The 21,420-nt window shown below is 42.4% G+C and overlaps 13 protein-coding genes across 13 annotated transcripts; 6 read left to right on the top strand and 7 right to left on the bottom strand.

Annotated features, from left to right (window-relative positions):
• Nucleotides 1-235: 235 nt before the first annotated feature.
• V865_005223 (pre-rRNA-processing protein PNO1) lies at nt 236-1,446 on the top strand (the record flags this gene model as incomplete). Its single annotated transcript, XM_066228996.1, has 6 exons — nt 236-643; nt 752-835; nt 931-1,030; nt 1,100-1,178; nt 1,241-1,323; nt 1,391-1,446. 6 exons carry the CDS (start codon nt 236-238, stop codon nt 1,444-1,446), a joined length of 810 nt encoding a protein of 269 aa, XP_066085093.1.
• Nucleotides 1,447-1,788: 342 nt separating this feature from the next.
• V865_005222 (eukaryotic translation initiation factor 3 subunit I) lies at nt 1,789-3,900 on the top strand (the record flags this gene model as incomplete). Its single annotated transcript, XM_066228995.1, has 9 exons — nt 1,789-1,791; nt 1,860-1,878; nt 1,950-2,129; nt 2,486-2,606; nt 2,864-2,961; nt 3,041-3,282; nt 3,379-3,468; nt 3,543-3,667; nt 3,753-3,900. 9 exons carry the CDS (start codon nt 1,789-1,791, stop codon nt 3,898-3,900), a joined length of 1,026 nt encoding a protein of 341 aa, XP_066085092.1.
• A 374-nt stretch (nt 3,901-4,274) lies between these two features.
• V865_005221 (uncharacterized protein) lies at nt 4,275-5,066 on the bottom strand (the record flags this gene model as incomplete). The annotated part of the gene is made up of 3 exons (XM_066228994.1): nt 4,275-4,374; nt 4,536-4,611; nt 4,973-5,066. 3 exons carry the CDS (start codon nt 5,064-5,066, stop codon nt 4,275-4,277), a joined length of 270 nt encoding a protein of 89 aa, XP_066085091.1.
• Nucleotides 5,067-5,476: 410 nt separating this feature from the next.
• Nucleotides 5,477-6,433, top strand: V865_005220 (uncharacterized protein; the record flags this gene model as incomplete). The annotated part of the gene is made up of 5 exons (XM_066228993.1): nt 5,477-5,516; nt 5,587-5,597; nt 5,755-5,809; nt 6,007-6,120; nt 6,294-6,433. 5 exons carry the CDS (start codon nt 5,477-5,479, stop codon nt 6,431-6,433), a joined length of 360 nt encoding a protein of 119 aa, XP_066085090.1.
• Nucleotides 6,434-6,872: 439 nt separating this feature from the next.
• Nucleotides 6,873-8,577, top strand: V865_005219 (uncharacterized protein; the record flags this gene model as incomplete). The annotated part of the gene is made up of 4 exons (XM_066228992.1): nt 6,873-7,160; nt 7,471-7,868; nt 8,101-8,305; nt 8,401-8,577. The coding sequence occupies 4 exons, from the start codon at nt 6,873-6,875 to the stop codon at nt 8,575-8,577; spliced, it is 1,068 nt and encodes a 355-aa protein (XP_066085089.1).
• Nucleotides 8,578-8,995: 418 nt separating this feature from the next.
• Nucleotides 8,996-10,228, bottom strand: V865_005218 (uncharacterized protein; the record flags this gene model as incomplete). Its single annotated transcript, XM_066228991.1, has 4 exons — nt 8,996-9,196; nt 9,371-9,762; nt 9,870-9,976; nt 10,068-10,228. 4 exons carry the CDS (start codon nt 10,226-10,228, stop codon nt 8,996-8,998), a joined length of 861 nt encoding a protein of 286 aa, XP_066085088.1.
• A 506-nt stretch (nt 10,229-10,734) lies between these two features.
• Nucleotides 10,735-11,810, bottom strand: V865_005217 (uncharacterized protein; the record flags this gene model as incomplete). The annotated part of the gene is made up of 4 exons (XM_066228990.1): nt 10,735-10,959; nt 11,037-11,425; nt 11,500-11,606; nt 11,698-11,810. The coding sequence occupies 4 exons, from the start codon at nt 11,808-11,810 to the stop codon at nt 10,735-10,737; spliced, it is 834 nt and encodes a 277-aa protein (XP_066085087.1).
• A 330-nt stretch (nt 11,811-12,140) lies between these two features.
• Nucleotides 12,141-13,408, bottom strand: V865_005216 (uncharacterized protein; the record flags this gene model as incomplete). The annotated part of the gene is made up of 2 exons (XM_066228989.1): nt 12,141-12,623; nt 12,710-13,408. The coding sequence occupies 2 exons, from the start codon at nt 13,406-13,408 to the stop codon at nt 12,141-12,143; spliced, it is 1,182 nt and encodes a 393-aa protein (XP_066085086.1).
• A 49-nt stretch (nt 13,409-13,457) lies between these two features.
• On the bottom strand, nt 13,458-13,837 carry V865_005215 (uncharacterized protein; the record flags this gene model as incomplete). The annotated part of the gene is made up of 2 exons (XM_066228988.1): nt 13,458-13,478; nt 13,532-13,837. 2 exons carry the CDS (start codon nt 13,835-13,837, stop codon nt 13,458-13,460), a joined length of 327 nt encoding a protein of 108 aa, XP_066085085.1.
• A 363-nt stretch (nt 13,838-14,200) lies between these two features.
• On the top strand, nt 14,201-15,956 carry V865_005214 (uncharacterized protein; the record flags this gene model as incomplete). The annotated part of the gene is made up of 2 exons (XM_066228987.1): nt 14,201-14,320; nt 14,412-15,956. 2 exons carry the CDS (start codon nt 14,201-14,203, stop codon nt 15,954-15,956), a joined length of 1,665 nt encoding a protein of 554 aa, XP_066085084.1.
• Nucleotides 15,957-16,297: 341 nt separating this feature from the next.
• On the bottom strand, nt 16,298-18,248 carry V865_005213 (uncharacterized protein; the record flags this gene model as incomplete). Its single annotated transcript, XM_066228986.1, has 3 exons — nt 16,298-16,452; nt 16,513-17,788; nt 17,928-18,248. 3 exons carry the CDS (start codon nt 18,246-18,248, stop codon nt 16,298-16,300), a joined length of 1,752 nt encoding a protein of 583 aa, XP_066085083.1.
• A 488-nt stretch (nt 18,249-18,736) lies between these two features.
• Nucleotides 18,737-19,526, top strand: V865_005212 (uncharacterized protein; the record flags this gene model as incomplete). The annotated part of the gene is made up of 2 exons (XM_066228985.1): nt 18,737-18,874; nt 18,945-19,526. 2 exons carry the CDS (start codon nt 18,737-18,739, stop codon nt 19,524-19,526), a joined length of 720 nt encoding a protein of 239 aa, XP_066085082.1.
• Nucleotides 19,527-20,002: 476 nt separating this feature from the next.
• On the bottom strand, nt 20,003-21,274 carry V865_005211 (uncharacterized protein; the record flags this gene model as incomplete). The annotated part of the gene is made up of 2 exons (XM_066228984.1): nt 20,003-21,067; nt 21,152-21,274. 2 exons carry the CDS (start codon nt 21,272-21,274, stop codon nt 20,003-20,005), a joined length of 1,188 nt encoding a protein of 395 aa, XP_066085081.1.
• Between the last annotated feature and the right edge of the window lie 146 nt (nt 21,275-21,420).

Genomic DNA, 21,420 nt, shown 5'->3' with positions numbered 1-21,420 from the left:
CGATGATAAATAGGATGAAAAACAATGCCACGTTGTATCAACTATTTTATCATTCAGGGATTACGGTTAAAAGTTATGTCCACCTGCGTCCGGTGTGAGATTTTGATTTTGATTATTTTCGTGAACCGCATAAAAGATCATCACTCGACTGTAGATCCCATCTTCCAAGGTCTCGCATATCAATCTGGATCACTTCTCACCTAGTGTACTGCCTCGGATCGTAAGAACACTCAACATGGCTCACAAATCACACCGACAAAAAGCTCTTCAAGCTCAACTCGAAGCTCAACCAACCCTCTCCCTCGTATCTCAAAAAAGCAAAAAACCAGCTCCTCCACAAGTCATTGAGCAATCTATGGATGTAGATGACGATGATGTAGTCATTTCCGGCACAACTTCAGCTACCAATGGTGAACCTAGTAGCAGTACAGCTGGTACAGCCAGTGGTTCCGGATCTGGATTCGCCCCCTTACCCCAATCTCAAGCTAATGGTGTATTGAAAGGTGAATTCAGAAGGATACCCATTCCACCTCATCGAATGACTCCGTTGAAGAAAGAATGGGTCAATCTGTATACTCCTATGGTGGATATGCTGGGATTGCAAGTTAGGATGAATACTATGAGAAGAGCTGTGGAGTTGAAGGTGAGTCAATAACTTACCTCTCAATTGCAATTCTTACGAATCTTCATTGTCGAGAAAGACGTATGTGATCATTGGGTCAAATGCTGACTGCACTCCAATTATATACAGACATCAGGCCATACAGTCGATTCGGGAGCTATCCAGAAAGGTGCAGATTTCGTTAAAGCTTTTTCATTAGGATTTGATGTCAACGTGAGTCATATCTTATCTCATCCCTTTCTGCTTTTCCCTCACCTTAAATTGGATGTTCAGAGCTGATACTTGACTGTTTGGGTATGCTTCAAAAGGACGCTTTGGCATTACTCCGATTAGATGACTTGTATCTCGATTCGTTCGAAATCAAAGATGTAAAGACATTACATGGTGATCACTTATCAAGAGCTATCGGTATGTCCCTTTCTATCTACCTATCCATCGAATATGTCACCTAGCTAATCACGATTGATCGGAATACAGGTCGTATAGCAGGTGAAGGTGGTAAAGTGAAATTCTCAATTGAAAATGCCAGTAGGACTCGTATAGTCTTAGCCGACACGTGAGCTACCGGCCTTGCTCATATTGGTGTATCAAGCTGATAGACGCTGCTATGTGAGATAGACATATACATATCCTAGGTTCTGTTCAGAATATCAAGATTGCCAGGGACGCGATAGTATCTTTGATCTTGGGATCTCCACCAGGTAAGTTGGATTGGATTATCTCTTTCGGGCAAGAAAACTCTAGCTTATTCTGTTTCTGGGATAATAGGCAAAGTGTACGCTCATTTGAAGATGGTCGGAGCAAGGATGAAACAGAGATTCTAGTTTCTTCACGAATGCATATCTAACCATTGCTTGTTCTGTCTGTCTTGTGCTGTCTTTGTGCTGTACTATACATACATATACCCCTTCTGCTATGATGCATGTAAATTACGATTCTGATCCACGGCTCCATGCTGGGTGGCAAAAGCCAGACCCAAGAGAAAATCTGCGCCAAAGTGGTATAACTCCGTGTATCGCCGTCCATGTGCCACTTGTTCATCAGCTTCAAAAGTTGAAGACAGGTTCATTGTTCGTTGTTGGTTGAATTCGAGTTTGAAAAGGCTGCATTGAAAGCATATCACATAAGAACTGACTTACTAAAAGGACAACACCAAAAGAGCCAAGATGGTAAGTGATTTGATGGACGGCTCGTTGTGAAGGCAGCGGTATAACTGATAAATGTTTTGATTTTGTAGAAACCAATCATTCTTCAAGGTTCGTTGCCCCATCTTCCTCGTCCATACCTAAAATACAAAGCTCATTATAACTTCATGCTATTATCATAGGCCACGAGCGTTCCCTCACTCAAATCGTATTCAACTCCGAAGGAGATCTCTTATTCTCGGCATCAAAAGATTCAGTCGTAAATGCCTGGTTCACGTCAAACGGTGAGAGGTTAGGGACATTTGGGGGTATAAAAGGTGATGGAGGACATAACGGTACGGTATGGACGGTTGCTGTTGATTGTGAGTCTCGTTTTCGATCACCAATTCCACAATGCAGTACGAGAGCTGTTTATGGGAATGGAGAACGGTTGGATATTGAACAAAGGGTAAATTACGAATTGGGAACGGTCGGTCAAAGATGATTACATATTGATATCGATATCTATTCTGGATCATTGAGAATTTGTTGAGCGGCTATCGTGAATTGGAAGATCATTCATGATACATGACTAAAGTCGGAAAGGGAAAAGTGTATGCTCCAGGATGGATCGAGTTTCGGCATGTGATTTGAAATGGAAGGAACACTGGAGGACTAAGACTGACAACATCATCTCATGTCTTGACGATCACTGACCTCTCTTTCACTCAACCCTCAGCCCAAACACGATTCCTCATCACTGGAGCGGCGGACAACACGATGAAGTTATGGGAGATCGCTACAGGGAAATGTCTGTTCACCTGGGAATTCTTGACGGCTGTTAAGAGGGTTGCGTGGAAGTGAGTTTTCAGTTCTTTTACCCCTTTTTTGTTGCGCTTTGGAATTTGAAGGAAACATAGAAAATTCACCGGCGAGGTCTTGTTGGATAAGAGGGAGAGGCCGTTATATTGGGTATGGGAGAAATTCCAACTAGCTCTGTCAGTGTATGAGCAACTGGTGTACAATGGTATCATAAGACGAGTAGACGGACAATAAAGAGAGCAATTGACCGGTATTGTCAGAGATGCAGAGCTAATACCCATGTCACACTTTGTAGCGAGGATGACGATACTATCTTATCGATTACCGAGCAGCGAAGTGGACAACCATCAATCATCAGGATATATAAGATAAACAGGGATGAACCAACTTCGCGTGAGTTCGATTTATCGTACAAGAAAACGAATTTCGAAGGGTTCAATTGAGCTGATTCTGTTTTGGATTTTTGTGTTAGAAACCACCACTCCAATAACCACCATGACCCTCTCAGGATCCAAAGCGACTGTTGCCTTGTGGACACCATTATCAGAATACATATTGACCGGACACGAGAGTGGGAAAGTAGCGAAATACGATGTTAAATCAGGAGAAGAAGTGAATTACGTGGATGATGCTCATTCAGGAGAGATCACGGATATTCAATCGAGTCCTGATGGAACTTATTTCATCACGAGTAGTAAGGATAAGACTGCTAGGGTGGGTCTTTTTGTCTTTCCTCTCTTTCAAAGAAACTGATTTCAATAGTTTCGTCTTGATGAGCGATCATACTGAATTTTGTTTGTTATATTTTAGATCTTCGACTCGGAAACACTCGAAGAGATGAAAGTGTTCCCTACGGAAACTCCATTGAACAGTGCTTGTATCGCACCATTACGACCATACGTGAGTATCATCACATATTTTGCTTTCGCCTTTCGACCAAATTGCTCATATGTTTCTCTCTCATGCGTTCACAGATAATCCTAGGTGGTGGTCAAGACGCAATGTCGGTAACTACCACGTCGCAACGAGCTGGTAAATTCGAATCGAGATTCTGGCATAAATTGTTTGAAGAGGAGGTAGGTAGAGTGAAAGGACATTTGTGAGTGGATCTCAACTCAATGCCAGACCCGATGGAAAAAAGAAACGGAATAGTTAACTGATATTGTGTTTTTTATCGGGATTAGCGGCCCTATCAACACCCTCGCTGTCCACCCACAAGGCAAAGCCTATGCGTCAGGTGCGGAAGATGGTTTCGTAAGAGTACATTGGTTCGATGAGAGTTATTTCAGATCGAGACCTTTTGGTGATCTTGAACCTGAGGTGGAAGTGTAGGTGTAGGTGGGTTTTTGGGTGATATGGCATAGAATGCATTTTCATTTGTACCATACCAGATAAGTCAAGTGGCATCTTTGGATGGATCATGTCTTTGTCGATGGCATGACATCAGTGGTCGGTATATTGCGCACGCTTGAGGTTAGATAGCAAAGAATCGAGAGATTGATATGACCATTCGCTGAGTTTTTCAAATTTGGGAGGCAGAGCAATCACTATACTTACTTCTCGAATAGCATACAGTTGGTTAGTAATTTGCAGAACACGTAAACACATACGTTAACTTCATGCTCATTAACAGAATAAATAGTCAGTGATAATCTCTAGATGCCACCTTATACTATCCAATCGATGCATATGAATGTATATCGAGTCTACACAGCATGACCTTGACCTTTGGTAGCTTGCCATTCGAGATTCTCTTTTTCTCTCCTTTCTAATAAAATCTTCTTCCTCTCAGCTAAGAGGGCAGTTCTGTGACGATGGCAGTGCGGTTCCGAGTATTTAAGAATGTACAGCAGTTTGATGATTCGCATTCATGTTCGTATTGACGAAAACGGAAAAGACAGAAGAAAGAAGAATTATTTCGTCAGTATATGTAAATCGAAGAGCAAAGAGTGAAAGGTTCAACGTACTGTTTCTTATCTGCGTAGAAGGCTCCGTAACCTAATACACCGAATGCGGCTGTTGATATCAAGTGACCTGATGGGGCTATATAAGAACGATGGATTAGCGGATAGATCCCTCAATACGCTAGACCTTTTCGATCCTCGCATGGCGAATATGTGAAATTCCAACAGCTGCATAGGACCATCGACGGGGCAATCTTCCAAATGCTATGTCTCGCTTCTGAGCCTAGCTCTGACTGGTTCCTTCGATGATTTGTATTGTTCTAACTCTCTGATGTTATGAACATCCCACATTGTTCCATTACCTTTCCACTTGACTGTCTCTCTAGTCTACGCAAAGCTCTTCTCTCTAAACTCCCTTGTCCATTTCCCAAATGATCAAACACTCTATTCCGAATTCTACTACATTTGAGATCATATTAACGGAAGACGAACCCACTCACCATCGAAGATTGGCCTCTTTTGTAATCCCAGCTGGAAACATCTAGCTCCGAAACCGAATGCGCTGAATCCGAGGATGGTAGAGAGGAGGGTCATGGCGTGTGGACGAGTTGGTGAGATAGATATGAGGTGAATGAGAGTAATTGATTTTCGTTTTTCTTCCCGAGTATTTCGAATAGCCTGGGAGGAGGATGGGTATGTATCAGTGATGGTCTATATATGTATGAGTGTATGTGATAGATGCATATTTTGAGATGTGATGGATGGTATGCGAGACACTGAGTTGGACGAAAGCAACATTGTGTATTAGGTGGGTCACCTATTTAAGTAAGTAGAGGTAGTTTTCACTCAAAATGATTAATATCATTGGTCCATGTCCTTTCGACCACTCACCACTCACCACCAACAGCAAAAGCAATCACTACCACCCGAACAACATTAATCAACATCTCCCTTGTTCTTATTTTTCTTCTAACACAAATCATCAAAGCACAAGACTAGCCAAGATGAGACCTTCCGCCCCTGCTCAATCACACATGCCCGGTCGTAAGTCATCTCTCTTCATCTCAGAGTCATAAGGCGGAATGCAATGCTAATGTGTGAGAACGATAAATAGCCAAAACCTACGTGAGTATTTTCGATCAATGGATATACCTTTAGTCAGATTATTGGAGGATGAGACAGGGTGTCCAAGGATCATAATGCAGGAATTGGAAGACAGAAGTTATGATTATGATAATGGGAAATAGGATATCGGAACTGATATGTCTAATGTCAATTGCAGATCGGTTGGTGGGGTGATATGGGATCATTACCTCAAAAAGGTATCAAGACCTATGGTGAGTTTGAGTGTCTTCTTTACAGTTATTAATTACAAAGGTGACAAGGAAGATGCTGACTGTATGACTATCCACTTACTCTTGTCTCACCGATCGCAATAACAATAACTATTCAACATCCATTCTCATTCCCACTTTCCCGTTCGTAATCAACTTCTGTGACATCACTCTGATCTGTATCATTCGAACGACTATAGGTGTCTCCCCATACCGACAACGAGCCATGGCTGGTGCCCTTAACGGATACATCTTCAATGGTTTCTCCCGAGTAATGGGTCACTTGCCTTATGCCGCTCCTCCTCTTTTGTTCTGTAAGTGAATTCGTGCTCATCCAACAAATACAAATGCGAAGCAATCAGAATCAGATAAGATCCACATGCAAGACGACTCTCAATCCAGGATAGAAAATTACTTTTCTTTCTAGAATTGATCGTTCGGGATATGGGAGTAACACTAACCATTGTTTGTTTTTTGCCATACTCAGTCTACGGTGTCTACTACTGGTCCAAGAAGAAGTACGAATACTTCAACTCGAAACAAGGTCACTACGACAACTTGATCAACGAGGGTGTTATCAAGCCCGGTCAATACGAGAGACCAACCGTTGAACCTATAGGACATTAAGCGGAAGTGTTCTGTAGACAGGATAGTATGGTCTTGTAGTTAGGATAAGGATTGAATGCATTCGGTTTCTCTCTTTTATTCCATTCTCTCTGTGTTTGTCTCTGTTTTCTGAGCTTGCATCTGACCATCTAGGTATCCATCTTATTCTATGAATGAGGTTTCCTCTTCAATTATACGGTGTATAGCGTACGGTGTATGGTGTGAAGTGAAAAAGACCCAACAAGGGAATTCGCGTGATCCGTGTTATTTCAGTCCAAAACATCATTCATCAACACTTCTCACTCTTCTTTTCATCCAACTTTCAACTACACCTTCTCTCCCTCTTCATCCTCTCATCTTCTCTCCTTCAACTAGGCATAAGGAAGAGCTCATCGATCGGATATTCATCAATTCATAGTATACACCCAAAAAAGACACCCATCGAATATACTTAAGCAAGATGGCCCTCCCAGCATCTTCCAACCCCATAACATCCGTCGCCCCTTCCTCTTCACCCATCACCTCCGTCCAACCTCCAACCTACTCCTCTCCCTTGTACCCACAATCCACCAACCCCCAACTGCTCACGAGATTGAACTTGGACTTGAGGGGTCAGATGTTCCCCGTTGAAAGGGAGACATTGATGTTGTTACCTGAGAGTGTATTATTGGGGCTGTTCCCCCAGGGACTTATCTTGAGTAAACCTGCGAGTTGGGAAGGTGCGGATGATGGAGTGTTTACTGTTGATGTGAGTGGATATCTTCCTGATTCACTGAAATGCATTCTTCCAAGAGGCAGACATGGAGTTGGATATTCGGTTTGAAATGTGGTATGAATGGAGGTTGGTGCTGACGTTGAATGATATGTCTACTGCTTGCTATTCTCGATTCGAATATAAATCCTCCTTTCTCACACTGATTGATACCTATTCATCGATCCTGTTAACTTATTCCCTACCCTTCGTCACCATACCCAATCACATCACCATCTGACCAACTCGATCAACCTAAACCTAAACCCAAACCTATCATCTCAACTCTTCCTGCATCCACCGACAGTTCGATCCCGACTGTTTCCGCTACATTCTCTCCTTCTGGTCCACGGCCCAATCAACATTCTACGGCACCCCAACCTCCCCAGGTCTATTCCACGCTCAGCAAAACATCCCTATCAACCCTAATGACCCTACATCCGACCAATCGCAGAACCCCCTCCTGTCCAAACAAGCCATCATCGTCTTAAGGGAAGAACTTGAGTATTTCTCAATTACAAAACCAGGTGGATTGGCCAAGACCGATCTCAAAACTGGTTTACCCAACGAAGAGCTCAGAGCTCTTAAGAGGAATTGCGGCAAAGCATTGGAGAATAAGAAAAGTATCTTCGCGGCGTTGGAGAGAAACGTTAGTAGTGTTGGGAATGCGGCGGAGGCTCACTTGATCGATATGCTCTGTATGAGGTGAGTGGGGTTTGTACTTGTGATTTCATTTGGAGTGATGGTGAACAAGGGGCGAAGTGCGTCTCGTGGAAGAGTTTCACCTAATAATTGATGGAAGAGGAATGTCTGGCTTTGATCCGTTCATGAGTTGGAGATGGCGATAGATCATCATTGTCTTTTTCAAAATCTTCTTAATTCTCTTAATTCTGAATCTCCATCTCGAATCCACTGACCTGTGCCTTCCCACCTATAGCGGATTCAGCAGAGACGACTCATGGGGATTTAGAGCATGTGAACCCTCTCGAAACGTCATCACCTCGATGGCGCTCGTCTTGCTGAAAACAGGTATAATGCATCCCACATCTGAGGAACAAAAAGAAGGTCATCACATACCTTGGATCGATGCTCAACAGATGAGTACCGCTCAGAAATTATTATTGTTCTGGAGAAAGCCTGCGGTGAGTACATTTCGCCTTTAACACCTCTTACCCTCTTCTTGGATGGTACGCGAACCTCAAAGGCAAGAGCTAGTCACTGATTCCTTTGTCTATAGCGAAAATGCTGGTGGGACGGTGTCGAAGTTCAAATTCCCGCTAGTACCACCTCGAAAGATGAGATGATCAACGTCAAAGTTTGGGCTAGGAGAGTATGGACCTTGGAGTTGTCTTTGGTGAGTTTTGCATTCTCTATAAAACAGAGGAGTGAACTGACTGAACTGACCATTCGATGATCAATTTCAATAGATCTAATCATCACGATGTACATTGAAAACAGACTTGAGAAGTCATCCCGACTTTGCCTTATGATCTCGAGCTTTCTTTTCCTCCTCTCATTTCTCCTACATGTCGTATTTACCTATCTTCTGTATTTATATATATATATATTGAGTGTTCATCAACGACAATACAGTACTGTACAAACTAGCCTCTGCTTTGTTGATTTTCTTCTTTATGATACCCTCTATACCCTATTCTATGTTAATAGTAATGTTTGATTCGACTTATATGCACATTGGTGATAATTGACGAGTAAGGTATATCCATATATTCCAAAGTCGGTGTTTAGAAAAACGACTATCACCGGAGCTATTTACATATAATCATACAGTTTCCAAAAGACTAAAGTGCCGTATGGTATCCACTTCCCCTTTACTCCTTACCCTTCCTCCCTCTAACGATCAAGCCCGGTATTCTCATCTTGTCCTTTTCCGTTCCAAAAATAGGCAATTCCCCTCTTTGTTCTGCATATACGTTTGTGAGACCGTACGATTCGAATAGCCTTGTGAGTGAGTCGATAGTGAATGAGGGTCGATGATGTTCGGGAGCATTGAAGGAACCGTGTTTGGTGGGCTATATATAGTGTATGTAAAATCAGGAACATGTTAGTCATGATAAGGCATATACGTCAACGACGATGTAGGGGTCACGATGACTCGATTAAGAAGAAGCGATTGGTAATGAACGGAGAATGATGATTGACATATATATATATATATACAAGTCAAATAAACGGGGTCGACCCACCTTTGAATGTCCATCGCCATCATTGTCTGGAATAACCCCCATCTCAGCGAAGACCAACCATCCTCCCTCCTTTACCAGCCCAATCGCACCGAGCATGAAAGAGAGTATATCATCTACATGATGTAATACATAACTCGATACTGCCAAGTCAAACTGATTTCGTGGAGGTGATATTTCCCTCTCTCTGTCCTCTTCAGTCGGCGATATGAGCAGGGCCCTGTCTTTGAATTGTTGAGGTGAATCTGGAGATAGATTATGAAGGGAGTATGATAGATTTGGAAAAGATCTTGAAGGAAGGTATTTGCTTAGGTTCAAGAGCATTGAGGGAGAGGTGTCGATTGAGTGGATGGTGGAGAATGTAGATAAGAGATGTTTGGTCACTGTGCCAGGACCTATCATAGAAACTTAGCTATAACACCCTTGATTACAAATGTATGAGGACAGTCATGCGAGTACGAACGAAGGGATGTTGTAAACTTGGGGCAAGAACGGAACTCACCACATCCTATTTCCAATACGTCCCATGTCTTATATATGTCCTCTTTGATCCCAGCAGAAGCGAGCGAGTTTAAAATGGATTCATGAGTGATTTGAGCTACTTCGAACCTGTATTGCAATCAACAAACAAACGATGAGCGTTAAGTAACGATAGGATAACAAACAGACATGGGAGGATCGAAGTGAATGATCAACTTACACACCGGGTCTGCCTAGGTAATCGTCCTCAGCCCAATGGTCATGTTCGTGTTGATCTCCGTTCATTCCCTGAAGATGGGGGTGAGTATGTTCATGTCCATGCCCATGATCGTGGGAGTCGTGGACATGACCATGATGTTGTGAGTCTGGTTGTTGGGGCATGTCGGTTTCACTTATATTGGTATTTCGATAGAACAGGATTAGTACTGCGATTATAGGTATGATCCAATTAATCATGGATTAACGTTGAAAAAAAGTACGTATGATCTTGATTGAACCGATTGCTTAGGTCTGACTTTCATATATGCTCTCTCCTGGTCCAGTGGAAAGACGGTGCTTACCAAGCTCTTTATGACCTGATGAGTACTCCAATGCTGCAATCGTGAAAGATTCAATTTTGTACTCGTACCTTATGTTATCTGTTATCTTATCCGTATCGGGGCCCGTGCGGGTGCCGCGGGATGATCTCTCGGAGGAGGTGAGTTATACAAGTATGAGTATGAGAATGGGTATGAGTACTTTCTCATCGATGCATAACTCATAGATGGGTATTGAACCAATTGCATTTACATACAACAATTCATCGTATCTGTATTCATATTACTCGTTATATTCCTAGAGTTTAGTACTGTACTGCAAACGTACAAATCCTGATACGGTGTATTTATCTACTTTATCCCTTTTTTACCTCTGACAATCAACGCAGGGATCATCTTCCTTTCTTCTCCTTCTTTCAATGGCAGAGCAGAGGCAGGTCGGAAGACTGGGAAATCCTGAGTCATATCTGCATGTACATCGATCAGCCCATGAGATTCAAAGAGATCAACGAGCTGTTGAGGTGTATAGGCGGCTCGATAATGGTCTGGAGCATTGAAAGAACCTTGTTCATTAGACTATGAGTATGATATACCATCAATCAGTTTCAACCTCAATTTCAAGGTCCAGGTCAAGGTCTGAATGATTGACTTACTTTATCATCTATCGCATGACCCCCTTCTCTCCTTCCCATTTCAGTAATTACTAACCATCCTCCCTCTTTCAGTAGACCTACTGCACCTGCCATGAAAGACTGTACGCCGTCCACATGATGCAATACCCAGTTTACCACGGCTAGATCAAATCGTGCTCTGGGAGATGGTAATTGCCTATTTGGATCTTCCGCGGTGGGTGATTTGAGAGGTACCCTTTCCGCAAAAAGTCGACCTGAGTCTGGACTTAAGGTATGAAGTGAATAGGAAAAATTGGGATATGTATTGGGAGGTAGGTAGGTAGTGAGATACGTCAACATAGAAGGAGAAGTATCGATCGAGTGGACAGTATGGAAAGTAGGTAAAAGATGTTTGGTTACAACTCCTGGACCTAACACAGATATCAAAGTTAGCTTGGGATAATACTGTATGGGGATCGACAGAGGGGGGGAGAGATGAACTCACCACAGCCTATTTCCAATATGTCCCATTTTCGGTACACCTCCTCATCAGTCCCTGCAAAAGTGATAGACTGGATTATGAAATCGTAACTCATTTGAGCAAGTTTGAGTCTGTCGGTGATTTCGAAGTCAGCAATACAAAATGAGTATAATCCTCACTTGGATGTATTAATACAGTCTGTTGAGGACAATCCTGACTTACATTTCCGGATTAGCAAGGTATTCTTTACCTGCCCATTGATCTAGTTCCTCATGCTGATGACCATGTTGAGGAGGTTGGGTGATCGATGATTGCTCTTGATGTTTTTGACACATGGTGGTGTAATGAGATCAGTCAGTATGATAATAGGCGGTATGACTTGAGATCAATGAGCAATGAATCATCAATGATCAAGGACCGATAATGGGGAAAGGGGACGAGGACACGGCATGCTGAGCGATGAATCTGCAGTGATCTTACATATATCCTGTAATGTCTCAATCACCTGGTGAAGGTAGGAATGTTGATTGAGGAATCCAAAGGTTGTAAGTTATCTTATCCGGAGCCCGTCCGGGGGCCGTATGAGAATGCAGTGATCACACCGAACAGGTACTCGTGCATGCATATCGTGAGAAAGTCCCGAACGCACGAGTATCATCTACACCTCATCCATCTCTTAATTCCCTCATCATCCCAAATCTCACTATCGGTCCACTCTCACCTTCCTTGTTCTGCCAAAACCTATCTCTAAACTTAAATTGCCTCTGAAGCGATTCGTACATTTCCAATGTGTAATACTCGAATTCCGATTGAACTTCTTTTTCCCTCTCCTTCCTCCTCGTTCTTTCAGATCCTTCGGCATCATTACACAATTCTGAGACATTTTCCAACCCGTATACTTCAAACCTCGTCTTATCTTTCAATTCCCTCTTAGTGTCAGCATGTAATAATGATCGACTGAATGTCCTAGGATGAGAGTCTACGATAGACCTCAAAATGGTCTGTACATTCTTATAGTCTAATCCCATCATATCAGCCATCATATCGTCCTGTCCACGCTTGGTGGTGTACACATAAGTGAACCCAGGTGGAGGGGGAGTCATACCCCATTCATCTTCCTTACTATATCCCATGAATGTCTTCTTTTCCTTTTTTTATTTTTAGCTTTGGGAGGAGGAATTAGATCATCAATTGTTGGGGTATTTTGTCCTGGTCGAACGATAATTTGATTGACTGATCCCCACAATAGAGGGAATTGATCCGATAAGTCCGTATTGATTATCCACTTGGATGGGAAACACTGATATTTAAATTCTGCATTTGGCATTTCAGGCTTAAATGGTATCTTGTAATTTGGATTTATATATTCGTACCATTCTCCAGGTTTGAAGCGGGACATCAAATTTAGTCGAAGGGATCCGATAGCTTGTTCAAAATGACCGTGTAACTTGTTAACGAGATTCTTCACTCTCTTGAGGTCCTTGACTCGTTCTTTCTCATCTTCTTGATTTTGTATCTTATCAAGTACGTCCTTCAGACTGCTATAGATATTCTGATCATTGCCTATAGTGACCCTCCGACAGTTTGGCGTGATGTGCCTATACTGTTTATGAATGATGGTTTTCGCTCGATCGTATGTCTGACCTTTAAAATATCTTGCATCTTTCCTCAGACGTTCCAAGTTATCTTCCGTGAATTGATATCCCTCCTCTACCCTTAATTGTGAATGTTCATTACCTGTTGATGTTCTCGGAGCAGTACAAGGTAAGATCGTAAGATCTTTGACATACTGCATCAAAACCAATTTCGTACAACCTGACTTCCTCGCCAATGCCGCGTTGTCAGGTTTAGTCAAATCAGGATCGAAGTCAAAATCGAACTTGTCCAAGGGCAATCGTCGTGCTGAACCACTGATGAAGGTCTCTATCTCCATGACTGTGGGTGAATGGTATAGTACTGATCCAGCTATAGTGAAAAAAGACCTAGTAGCGTTTCAACACATTCTTTAGTTAGCTAAGGGTGTTATTCTGGACGATAGTCAAAGTACACGACTCACGCTGTTCACTCTCAGGGCGTTCACCAAAGTCTTCTGAGGGGTATACCACCCCTCTCTTCCCTCTTCTAGACCAAACTTAAATATCCTCTTCAACACGTCGTCGGGAAAGGGAGCAAGGTCTTTTCGATCCACATTGGATTTCTCGTTGAACATATAATCTTCTTCAGCGTCTGATACTGCCCCATTGGATTTACGTTTCTTTAGGGGTGTACAGGTTTTGAATTTGGTCGTTGAAGACTTCTTATTGGAAGTTGAACTGCTTTTAGAGGTGGAGGTGGCCTTTGCGGTCTTTTGCCTGACAGCCATGTTGATAACGACAATCGATATCTAGTATGTATCTGTCCGGTCAAAGGTGGAAATACAGATCAATTGCGATGAATTCAGTTAGGGAAGGGGGAGGACAACTGAGATGAGATATGTAATGACCTCGCAAAGGGAGTCGCGTCCTCTACTTTGGTAGTCCGTGCGAGTGATTTTTATCAGATTATCAGATCTCATAGCGGCGATGTCCGCCATTCCTGAGATGACCGATGATCCGAGCGTTCGATTGTCTTCGACTTTTACTAGGCAAAAATTCATCTAGCATACATGAGTTTATCATTCAACATTCACCTGTACTCGTCATCACACATCTTGTAGCAGTACTCGAGAACCATCCTGGTGCTCAAAATGACATCTGAGCTAAGCCCAGAGATATGGGATCATATTCTCAGCCTATGTCGTGAGAAAGACGATGAGGGGTTGTTTGTCTCTCAGAAAATGTTGGCAACTTGCTTGCGGGTTAGCAAGGTGAGTCGCATCTCAATTATCGATCAATATCATATCTTCAAGAGTTCTCCTTGCTGGTGAGACTGAAACTGACGCGCTATTAACCGTGTAGACATGGTACCTTCTCGCCTCACCTTACCTATACTCCTCGCCCATCATCAAAGACATCCACAACTTTTTCCTCGGTTCCGACAAACCCCTCTCTTCCACCCTCTTCGAATCTCTGGCTTCCTCTAAAGTCTCATCTCATGACCTATACCTCAAAAGTATAGAAGAGGGCAATACCAAATTACCCTTACTGCATCAAATCCAACACCTCCGTATCTACCCCTATTCCCTTCCTGAAGAATGCGATGACGAGAAATTGGATCAAGTCATCGCCATACAACGTGAATCATACACTCAAGCTAATGAGATACTATCCAATTGTCAAGGTATAATAACTCCTCGACTTAGGTCGATTTCGTGCGATTCATATTTGATACCGACAGGAAAGAGGGAAAGGGAAATCAGTGATATGTTATTCAGATCAATTAGAAATATAAAACTTAACCTTCTCACTCACCTAAGACCTCAAAATTGGTGCGAATTCGATTCACCTACAATGTCATTATCTGACGATGTACTGAAAATGACCAAGAGAGGGGTATTACCCCAGGTGGTAGAGTGCCATACGACATTGGAAGATCCGCCTGTCATCCAATGGGGAACTAAAAATAGATTGACGATAAGGGAGAAAGAGGATGTCAGAAAGTATCTATGGCCAATCGTAAAGAATTACGAGAGTACCAATACAAGTGATACCACTCCAAGAGAGAGGAATAGTGCAGGAAACGGTAACGAGAACATCGATTGGCCCGTGGATTCCGTTTCAGAGTTAGACCAAGAAGTATGGATAGAATGTATCTACGAATTAATCGAATGTTCTACGCCTCTCGAACCTGAAGATCGAAATATCAGTAAACTCAAACAAAGTGAAAGTAAGGATGAGATTGATGGTGATACGATATTGGAAGTATATGGAATAGAAAAATTCTTGACTATCTCATCATCTATGGAAGGTGTTGGTGAGAATTTACCTTTTATCGACGAATCTACTGTGATTCAACCCAAGATTCCTTCCGACGAGATCGATATGGATTGTCTAGCCAGTATAAAACGATCTAGATTCACTACAGAGGAATTATCAAGGAGACAATCGATTTATCGATCCATATTCCTTAAGATGGAAGAACGAATTCGAGAATGTTTAGAAATCAACGAACAAGGTCAATGGATAGATACCGGCAAGAAAGCTCCCACTATCAAGTTTTACCTAGCAAGTGATTATCCAGGATGTAGTTCGTGTGGACAAGGGAAAGGAGATAAATGGGAATTGGATACTAGACCTAGACCACCACCGAGGGACGATGATTCAGATTGGACAGACGACGATCATATTGAAGATGATGAGGATGATTGGGATGATGATGATGAACATGATTTTGACGTGGATGATTTTATAGAATATGATGATGATGATATATACGATGGTGGTGGAGGGGATTATGAACCGGATGGAGATGATGATGATTGGCAAGATGAAGAGTACGATGAGAATGGGGTTCAGTATTTGAGTGAGGAAGATGCGGTGTATCAGTTTATAGGTGGTATATAATGAATAAAAATTCATAGGATATGTTTCGCTTTCGTGTAAATGCAGAATGCAGAATTGTACACATCGGACTGAACTTTTGATGACATCTCACACATATTCATATCTGAGACCACTTGTACAGTCTATCAGAGCTTCAAATGCTGATGTGGTACTGTACATTCACTCTCAGATATTGTGACCAAAGTCAATGAACGTATAATTCTATACCAGTTCATGATACAACATGTACATAGAATACAAGTTATCCAGAGACGACCGTTGGTCCACCTTGATCCAGCTTTCCTTGACTGTTTGCTCAAGATCAACGAAAGAAGATCTACATTATTCATATCCCTTCCCGTTCAATCCATAGACCATTCGTCCTCTTCCTCCTCAAGTTTCTTTCTCTTCTTACCCGAATCCGCCAACTTTTCCAATAGTAAAAACCTAATCACAGGTTCAGAAGAATTTTCATTGGTTTCCGAGTTCATCCAGCTCCTATTACTGTACTTGAAAACTTTTTAAAGCTCTTTCATGACCTCATAATCCATCTGACTTAGCCAAAATTGTATTTTACATTTTCTCAATTCTGATCTTTCACGTGATATTTCAGATGGATGAAGCGTCGGCGTAGCTGAATCAAAAGCTACACCATATTCTTGGTTTTGTTTTTCGATATAATCCATGTCAACTTTACCATCTTTTTGCCAATCCGCCATGATCCTTTTTCGTAAATTCCATACATGGTCGTATACTGAATCCTCATACAGATGGACTTGTTCGAAACCATATATCTCAAATGTCGAGTAATCTTCTAAATCCCTTTTCAGTGATGAGTTGACTGTACCACTAATCATTCTAGTCAAGTGATGTTGGATCAAAGTATTTCGAATTATGTTAATAGAGTATTGAGGACTTTTCAAATTATAAGCGTCATAGTACAGTATATCGTCGTCATCGGGATAATCGAATACCAATTCGTCATCATCCATATCAACTTCTATATCAATATTGACATGGCGTGTTTCTGAAGGTTGAGGCGGAGGAATATATCCGAAAGTAGGGTAAGAGCGAGCTCGTCCATTGTCCTTTGACATCTTTCTTCTTATTTTTCGCCATTTGACATCTTGCTCGGTATGTTCTCGAAGGACGATCCGATTCGTACATCCCCAAATGACCGAGAATGGCTCTAACAAGTTGGTATGCACCGTCCATACGTTCGGTAATTGGAACTGTCCTCTACCCAATAACATTTGTAGATTTTCGTACCTAATTGATCCAGTAATGTCATTTTGGTATTCGATCACTTCTTTCGGTTGAAGTCTTCTCCATAATTCCAATCTACTTTGTTCCATATGATTACCAAAATTGATCTCTAATCTCACCAAATCATTAATGAAGTCACCTCTTATACCTTCATACTTGAACCTCTTAGTACTTCCTATATGTAAAGATTGCAAATTAGGAGTTATCCGTCCCTTTTTGAATCTAAGTGATTTTTCAAAAGCATCTTTCATCTTGCGATAATGTCCATAACATAACTGATATTTTGGATTTTTCACTAAATCTCTCAAATAATGATTATCAAGTTTAGTTTCTTCTCCATCCTCTTGGTTGATCCTTGGGACAAGACATGAGAGTATTTTGAGCTGTTTGACATTATCCAACAATGATATCTTGGTATATCTGTTTCCGACCGGATAACGATATCGATATGAATTATCAAGGTTGAAAGGATCAAAATATATGTGATAATCCCATGCACGAGATTTCTCGATACCATAAAAGAAGGCTTCGAGATCCATTACGTTGGGAGAACGATATAAGAGTGGGCCGGCAAGCCTGTGAAAGACCTTTATGAAGGGATAAAAAAGACACTGTCAGCGGAAACTCTGGCTACTCTGCTATACGCTGTTATAGAAGATGGAAGCCGTATCTGGAATGGGATACCATATGCAGTCCTTAGGCAGGGATGGTATGAGGTTCACTCACACTATTCACCCTCATCAGATTCGCCAGAGACCTCTGAGCGACATAACACCCTTCGACCTGTTCCTCCAAACAGTGCTCAAAGATATTCCTCAGGACCTCATCAGAGAATGGCGCCAATCTTGGCTTTTCGTCTTCTACTTGCGCGACATCTCCAGGGTCCGCTTGATTATCTTTCTGGGCTTTCAGTGGTGCTCTTTTGGACTTGTTGATAGGTGTGGTCGCTGTTCTTTTGCCTTTGCTCTTGGTTGACGGGGGGGTTTTCTTGGTGGGTGTCTTCTTCGTCGCAGCCTTCTTAGGAGTAGCTGTCTTGGCGGGTGCCATCTTGGTTCGTATAGCTCGTCTGTCTGATCGATAGGGATATCTGGTATGCTTGGTTTGATTCGGTGGGAAAAGTTACTTTCACTCGTACGAATGAGTAAATCCATCATCTCGAGGGAATGTGCGTCAAGTGGTGACGAAAACTACAGCCCAGGGCGATCAAAGCGGGTGGGTGAGGTGAGGTTATCGATTGAACAGTTTAGCCGTGTGCGTATATCCGTTTCATCAACAATGAGATTAGCTTTTGTGGTCGTTCGATTCCGTTCTATACGATACGTCTCGTCACACGCAGAGGACACTGCAGTATGAAGCATCGGCTCGCATGGATCAGCGGGATGGGAACGCGATCCATGATCCACGACCATCGATATAGGGACATGTATGCGAGATAAGGATTCAGGCTTGAGTGGATCCCCACTCAATTTATCCTTACCAATGATCTCAAGGTTATCTACCCTGAGTATCGATGTAGACCTCCTCCATGGGGTATCATGTCATTCAGCGATCTATCATCAGAGCTGCTAATCCATATCCTCACATCCTGCTTGGAGAACAGCAAGATCATCAACCATCTAGAACGAAAAGTCGCCGCTCAAAATGCTTGGGCAGCCTGTTTACGGGTCAATAAGGTATATCTACTGCACTACTATCATATCAATTGATACCTTACGGTGATACGACTACACTCACATACTGTAGACATTACACCACCTCACCGCTCCTATTCTTTACCGAAGCATAATCGTCCCAACTTCCCTCACTCTCCTCCTTGGTACTAGCACCCCTCTCAAGGAGAGCACGAAATCACCTCTACTTTCACCTACACGCCGAATACCATTCATACCTCGACCTCGACCTCAGTCTCATCCACAGTGTTATCCACATGACCGTCAACTTCTAGACGACTTACAAGATATCCTGAAGGATAAATTGGAAGTCACACCTCATTTGGACTATATCAGTTTCCGATCGGATTCAAAAGTTGGTTATCACCAAGAACTGAAAAAACTCTTTGTCACTATTTGTAAACCTAGACAATCATGGTGTCAGACTACTATTGTCAATTGTCCAGATACGGAAATACATATCCAGCATCTTCCTCATAATCGCGATGATGACCAAAAGATAGACATAGAGGGCCAGAAGCGGGAGGAGGGAGGTACGAATCTAAGTGGTGAAGAAGCGGATTGGCCATTACTTTCTATCTCATGGGGGAAATATCAATCGATATACCTTGGTGAATCAATCATTCTCGTTCGAAACGGGTTTGTTGATAAGTGAGATTACAAGGTCGATCATACTCAGTATGGATCAACAATTGACCCGACAATATCCGAAACAAGATGAAGCAGTGGATATTGAGATCGATGAATTGAAGGGCAAAGGAAAGGTAAAGGCAAAGAAGAAGGAAATAGGAAACCAATCATCGAATTTTATGGATTCGAGAGACTCTTGAGCATGCCTCGATTACCTTGCCCGAACCAACAGCCCACAGAAGAAGAATCGGAATGGCTGGGCAAGTAGATAAAGGAGACGATACTTGTAGTGGAGAAAAGTATCAAGTGTTATTTGGATATTGACAGAGAGGAAAGATTTCCTGGTTGGGTAGAAAGAGTGAATTTACCAACAGCTAAATTCTTACTGGCAAGTCAGAACATTCCATGTCAGGCTTGTGAGGGTGTCGAAATTGGTCGTCTTGCCGTTCCATAATGATCGGAGAAAGGGGCGGTTTCTAGATATTTGCTCATGCATTGTCTTTATACTTCATTGTTACCAAAACGATCCTGATGATCCGTACCCAGAAGCAATCTCATGGAAAAAGCCTTCTTACCCGATTTGATCCATCTCCCATCTGACGTTATTCTCGATCCTTCCCTGATCCTATTTTCCACCCTATCAAGAGTTCTCATATCCGATTCCTCTTTACAATCATCCGGTTCATGCTCATCATCGATTTGATCTGAGACAGCTATTGATTTTTCCAACCCATATATCTCAATCTTCGTCTTCTCATCTATCAACTCCTGTTCGTCCTCATTCAATCTTCTAAGCCAAGGTGGTGTAGATCGTATGATCGTATAGACTATCGTCTTCACTACTTCATCCTCACTGAACCTAGGGTATGAGATCATATCCAACTCTTCGGGGATAGTCTCGGGATTCACCATTAGTAGAGACATGTCTGGCATCCCTTGAACTGGTCTGTTTTCCTTTCTTCTAACGATGATTCGATTGCGGGTACCCCATACTAGTGGGAAAGTACCTTCCAACGTCGTATATATATTCACCACCTCAGGTAATATCCTTTTTATATTAGTAAAATCAGATCGAAGGGGTTCGAAACAGTATCCATGTAATGGGCTGTATTCTATCCATATCTGGGGTCTAAATTGTTCCAGTAGTGTTCGACGAATTGGGTGGATCACGGAGAAGAATCGAGAGTGAACCCTTTCTATTTCCTTTGATTGTGGAGAGGAGGCTGATCCGAAGGTCAACGATTGTATGTGGAGTTCGGATGATCTGCTAGAGAGACGTCCAAGGATGGTCTTGGCTTGATTATAGCATGTCTGCTGGTGATGAAAGATATCGGACACATTGTTTACTTGTGCATTGGGGGAGAAGGGTATGATTTTGAGATTCCGGATACATCGAAGTAGTGGTAGCTTTGTATTTCCAGTCCCAAGAAAGTCAAGATCGGACAAGTAATTTATTTTCTTAATTTCCTCAGGTAGTCCCGTCCTGCTTATCCCAAGAAGGAATCCACCGAGGTTTTCAATGGTCGCATTCCGATATAACAATGGCGCAGCGATTGCGAAGAAGGTCTGTGTCATGAACACCAAGTGATCAGCTTGAGATCTACCACAGGAAAGTGTTAGCCTTCAGCGGCCTGACGGACATGTGCTTACCGAGTTGACTCGCAGTAGTTTTACCAAAGTAGGTTGAGGTACCTGTTTATCTTGGTGTGAGGGTTCCGTACAAAAGCTGAAGATCATCGACCATATTTCTGGGGTCAAGTTGAAGTTTCCCATCGTGTTGGTCCGTATCACTACATGACTGTCTGGCAGTTTGCCGTTCAACTCGTCGAGTGGATATCAATTTGAGTATTGCGAATACTTGTAATCTTATATTTCTGAGTACAAGTACGACTATCTTATCTGTCAATTTGAGCTCGTCA

This window comes from Kwoniella europaea, chromosome 1 (genome assembly GCF_036810445.1).
Source record: "Kwoniella europaea PYCC6329 chromosome 1, complete sequence".
Taxonomy (NCBI): domain Eukaryota; kingdom Fungi; phylum Basidiomycota; class Tremellomycetes; order Tremellales; family Cryptococcaceae; genus Kwoniella; species Kwoniella europaea.
Note: the sequence above shows the minus strand (reverse complement) of the source record. Positions and strands in the feature narration are given on the sequence as shown.